The following is a 6,000-nucleotide window of genomic DNA, read 5'->3' on the forward strand; positions in this document are numbered from 1 at the left end:
AAAAAAATATTATTACCTATAAAGAAGAGTTTTTTAATTGCTTCTTTATATTTTAGTATTCATATTTACATATATATGCAACAAACTAAACTAGTTTAGTAACAAACTAAAAAGTGCACAAAGATATATCACATACATACAAGATCCCTCAAATGCTCATATAAACTGCTCTGTCCTCTGCCAAATGCTGTCTAGAATTTGGTTTCTCCTTATAGCATATTCTCTTCACAAACAACAATATTCTTTGAGTTGCCTAAATCCAGTTATAGTAGCTATAAACTGAACTCGCTTAACATACGAATTGTGACTTCTGGGCTGTCCTTTTGGCAAATACAGACCCAGAATTTCTCTTATTTACACAAATGTGGACATTATAAAGAAGCAGGAAATTACATTAGGGGAAGATTTCAGTCCCTCTCCTGCAGAGAGACCTGCAATAAACAGGGCAAGGACGTGAACTCTCCCAAAACTAAATCGTTTCCAAAACGAAGCAAAACCTTTCCTCTTGCTGTATGAGCAGCAGACATCCATTGAGTCATTTATTTCAGAAAGAATGCTGCCATGACAAGGTTCCTCAGATCTCAGGGAAAGGGATTCATTGTTAGCTGGATCTGAAGGATTTGAGAAGAATCTAACCACAGTAATAGATCTAGGTCTTGGTGAAGATTTTGATTGTGAGGAGAAAGATGTTTCTGTTAGGGGTGCTTTTTTTTGGCCATAATTCCAAAATAAAATAAAAGATAGATCAGAAGATATTGACTCTGTGCCAAGGTGACATCTACCATTGGATTTTTTTTCTACGACTCTACAATATTGCATGAAAATCCTGAAGTGATGCAAAATTTCTCTTTGAAAATAATTTAGCTGGTTTTCCCCCTGCTGACTCAGCAGGCTATTCATTGCTATAAACATGTATTTAGTGCCCATTGTTACTTACAGCTCACAAAGCAGGCTACTAGGCTGCAAAGTGCAAAGCTCTGTTTCCCAGTGAATATTCTGCAGCTGAAAGACTAGTGCTAATTCATGTAAAGCACAGTCTAGGTCAAGTTAGCAGATTTCCTAGCAAAACATGCAATTCTCTTAACAGGAAATTATAGTGTTATTGACTTCAAGTGCTGATCTGTGGTCATTTCAAAGTGTTTCATTACCCCTCATTACCAAATCTGTTAAATGAATACTGCAGAGGTGTTTTTTTTGTTTTTTTTTGTTTGTTTTGGTGTGTGTGTGTGTGTATGTGTGTGTGTGTGTGTGTGTTTTCTTTCCCTCCTTCCCTCTGCCCTGCCTCCCTCCCCCATCCTTTTTCTAGCAATGGTACAGCAGCTCCATGAAAGTCATTTCCGTGTGGTTGGCGGATAGATTAGACCTTCAGCTTCACATCTACCAACTGAAGACACTCATCAAAATAGTGAAGGTAAACCAAATGGCTTTGAATGTGATAGCCTATTACTGTTTCATACAAAAGATAAAATTTCATTAGACATTTTGAAGCAAAGTATAGACCTTTGACTTTGTAAGTACAGGGAAATTCCAGTGTAGAAACTCTCATCAAGGATGTAAATGAACAACTCCTTAGTAATTTATGGTCTTCATTGGCATGGGGACACTGAAGAGGATTCGACCACTGTCACACAGCTGGTAAGAAGCGTTCAAGGAAGGACTTGAACTCATTACTTCAATGTATGCTGGCATAAGCAAGAAAATTCTGAAATGTATAGGAGGAAAAGCATTGGTCAATTTCACTGACTCATATAGTCATGCCATAAAATAGAATAATTTACTCATTTTTCCTTAGTTTTCTAAGTCATCACAAACTTATCTTAGTTGATACGTATATACAGGAAAATAATTATCTTACTATAATTTGAACAATTAATTAATTAAAAACCTTAAACCTTAATTCTCTTAAATCTAGAAATGTGACTGAATAGGAATTCAATAGGACATTTTCTCATATACTCTGTCATCAAGGTTGCCTCTTTTGGATTATATTTTTGTTGACCCAAGGGAAAGAAAGTCCCCAGTTATTTGACATTTGAAACTAAGATAATGTACTGTCACAGTGTGTTGATTCCTGGGCAACTCCATTCGCCTTTGTATGAGCTAATCAATGTGGCTATAGAAGAATATCAGAGTACCTCATTTTTAAAGTAACAGCCATACCAAAGAACTTGAGTGACTTATTGAATGATTAAATATGCTCTAACCACAAGACCCATGCTGAGTGAAGTTGGTCTTTTACCCTTAGGAAGGAAGGTATTGACAATGTGTAGTTTTTTCAAAATAAAGTTTTAGAAAAACTCACTTTCCATAGAATGAGGGAAACTTATTATCAAGTAAGGTACACTTAGCCTATGCAGTCCTGTCTTGAAGTCCATGAGTTAAAATTGCAAGTTATGACTGAAAACTCAGATTGAAGCTGGTAGAAAGTCATTGCTCTTTTAGAAATAGTGCAAGGATTTTTATTTCAGTTGTACATCTGTCCATGGTTAAATCCTGCTAGAAACTTCAGAGCAAATTTTGACTGTATTTAGAAAAGGCTATACTAATGATCATGTCAATCAACACTGGCATAAGGATCATTCATCACTTTCTTGGTCTCTGTATACAGCTGTAATAAACTTCTTTATGCCATAAATCTTAGTCCTAGTACTTGAACCTTTCCCCAGTGACAACACAGAGACACAGGAGTATGAGAGTAGACTATTCCAGAGGTGTAGAATATTGGTCTACCCACTGAAACATACAACTGCAAATGTCAATATAATGAGTAAACAAAGAAACTGGTAGAATTAGAGCTACTCTTTTTTTATAATTCCTCAGCCACAAATACAGTTTTAGCATTTGTCATATGTTTAATTCACAAATATTAGTGTATATTAATAAGTAGTATCTTCTTAATAAACAAAAATCTTAGATATCCTAGTGAATTTTCCCCTTATGTTAAGACTCATTCTTTCCATTATGTTCTCCTTGTTTCTGCAAATATGACTTGAAAATTTGCAATTTCTTTTGATAAAAAAGGGATAGGATGCACCATATTGTTTTAATAAAAATCTCAGCCATTTAAATGTCTTAGAATTGCATTCCAAACCTTGGTTAATAATAGCATTATCTAGCAATCCTCAAGACTGGCATTATTTAATTTCAAATTATTTAACTATATTTAATTATTTACTATTGAGAGTTGATGTGGTACAAAGAAAACAGGATTGAGAGTCAAAGGGTAAAGGTTCATATCCAGCCTCTGTACTCTACCTTCTTCACTTTAACGCAGTCACTGGACCTCTTGGACTTTAGGTTCCTCATCTGAAAAAATAAAGGGGTTGAATCTGATGATCTCCCAAGTCCCTTTAAAGAACTACATCTATGGTGCTATGATCTAATGCATCTTTAAGGAAGTCAGAAATGTATATTCAATCAACTTATCAGTGATTAGATGAATATTAACATTATTTCATTGATAATGAGGATAATTATATTCATCATATTATTTTGAATTGGATCTTGAATATCATTTAATGGAAAATGTATCCTAATAGTAACAAATTCTGGACTTTAGCTATAATTTATGCAAACACAGTAATTGTGTATATGTTTGTGTGATAACATGCATACATATAATATTTACATACATATGTGTGTATAGCTAAAATCCAAATTCTACCTAACACTGGAATTTCAAGTCTATTCAAGAGGAAAAAATGATTTAGAAAATTCTTAAAAAGGACATCATATTTCTGTGGTCCAAATAAAAAATATTTTCTTGGTTTAAGGTTTTCTTATTTTGTTAAGATCCTTGGTAGCCACAAATAAATGGACATTTGTCAAAATTTCATAAGTATATTTGAATTTGCATACCTTCCATTTCAAAGTAGAGACTCAGGATCAGCCAACATGTTCATGTGTTTTAATCAAGATATAAGCTCTTTCTTAAACTGATAAATGATTGTTACTCATATTTAAAATGTAAGTGGGTTCTTGATTCATTAATTTTTCTTCATCATGAACATTAACCTGCCCTTAATGAGTTTCTGTATTTATTGGTCATGTTTCAATTTTACTGTATAATACATAAACATTTTAGGTTTTTAAACTGTCATTAAAGTTTCCCCAAAACATAGAAACCTACATTGCTTTTCATAATAGGATCACTGCCCAAAGAATTTAGAAAGTTTTTGTATAACCTAGACTTCTAACAAAATCCACAGTGGCTCTCAAATATAATTATTTTCCATTCAGTCGCCTTATTTTTGCTCTACATATGTAAAGATTAGCATTTTGGTCTGTCAGTAAATATTTGTGAAGCACCACTATGTGCAGACCCTGTGCTGGAGATACAAAGAAAAGCAAAAGATGCCCTCCTGGCAAAGGACTAGGTTAGCCATATCCCAGCTATATGGCTTTACTTCACACGTGGGCCATTTTCAAACCAGGATATCTGTACTCTGATCAGAGTTCTATCTATTCCCCTCATCCCTATTCCACTGAAACCTCAGATTCTGTTCCCAGGACCATCCCAGATTCTGAAAAATGGGCTTTCAACTTCATCTCGCCTAGAACAAGGCTTCCATGGCATTTTCTGGACATTTCCAAATCATAATGCCATATTTCCTAATTCTTCTTTTATGTGTTTTCTACTCCCATGAGAATACAAACTCCTTGAGGTCAGGTATTGTCTTGCTTGTGTATATTTGCTTAATATAGAATCCACAGTAAATCCTTAATGGATATGCATTCAGAGTATGCCTGGCAGTAATGGCTTAATAAATGACCTCTTAATAAATGACCTCTTAATAAATGACCTCTAGTATACATGGCATATAGTAAGTGCTTAATAAATGATTTTAATTCGTTCAGTCAGTCAGTGAGTGATTTAAAAAAAAAACCAGAAATTCTAGTATCTTTTGCTCATAAAGCCTTCTTCTCCAATATAGTGGATCAGTTCTACTCAAATATTCCCTTATTTATGTGATCATATAGATCATGTTCAAGTCTTTCTAACCTATGGGGTAACTCTTCTTTTTGCCAGTATAGATACTTAGAAGCTAACTGATTTATTTATGTGAATATGGCTCATTTTTTAAAGGCAGACACTAACAGAATTTCCATAAAAAACAATTGAGTATTAAGTTATTGATGGAATTTTAATTTGCTTATGATCAAAGTGAATGAGAGATTAAAGTTCAATTTAAGGACAACGTCACAAGAATCAAAAGCAACAGTCATATATCCACCTCCTTGGGTAGTCGGTGGGGATGACAGGAGGGATTTAGGTGGACTTGAAAGGAGGGAGAAGGAGGTGAGAGAAAGAAGAGAGGGCCTTCTCACAAGCATTTGTGACTTAGAATCTGTACCATTTATATTGAGAGATGAGCAGACCTCCATAGCAGACATAGGCATTGTTTACAGCTTCAAAATGAACTCTTAACAGATACTTAAATGAAGGAATGAATGAATACCAGCTCTTCAACTTACCTGACTAACTATCCCCTTAATTTTTTTTAAATACTAGACATTTATAAGCCAGTAAGACAACAATATAAATTGTAACTAGTTTATACGTCAAGGACATGCCAAAAATTAAACTTGACCTAAAATTTTGTGGTACATTTAAAAAAAATTTCTAGACTTGTGATTTCATTTGAGGTAGGAAACTCCCTTTGTACAGACTGTCAATTCCTCTGTATTGTGTAATTACAGAGACTTAAGGACACTGAGAGGTTAAGACACCTGTCCATTGTCACATAGCTAGTATATGTCAGAGGCAAGACTTGCCTTGAACCTTGGTCGTCTTGACCACAAGCTATCTTTCTGTTCATGAGGCAATGCTATAATACAAATACAAAATAAGCACTGTTATGAATGGACTTGTATTACTGGATTTAATCTTTATGAAGCACTTATATCTCTCGGGGGGGGGGGGGAGTGAACAGATAACACAGTGTTCTAGCCACTTTTCCCATAAAGTTGTGTAAGATAACAATAGTGACTGTGCCCACA

General features: G+C 34.5%; 1 protein-coding gene across 15 annotated transcripts in view; it reads left to right on the forward strand.

Annotated features, from left to right (window-relative positions):
* The window catches only part of CADPS2 (calcium dependent secretion activator 2), a 741,873-nt gene that overhangs the window by 731,222 nt on the left and 4,651 nt on the right, over positions 1 to 6,000 (forward strand). For 12 of the 15 annotated variants that reach the window (XM_072652868.1, XM_072652869.1, XM_072652870.1 and 9 more), the window contains one exon: positions 1,307 to 1,411. The exons of the other annotated variants lie outside the window; for them this stretch is intronic. In XM_072652868.1, the coding sequence (XP_072508969.1) occupies positions 1,307 to 1,411 (105 nt within the window). The remainder of the gene's footprint in view (positions 1 to 1,306; positions 1,412 to 6,000) is intronic. 15 annotated transcript variants of the gene reach the window in all.

This window comes from Notamacropus eugenii, chromosome 3 (assembly GCF_028372415.1).
Source record: "Notamacropus eugenii isolate mMacEug1 chromosome 3, mMacEug1.pri_v2, whole genome shotgun sequence".
Classification (NCBI taxonomy): Eukaryota; Metazoa; Chordata; class Mammalia; order Diprotodontia; family Macropodidae; genus Notamacropus; species Notamacropus eugenii.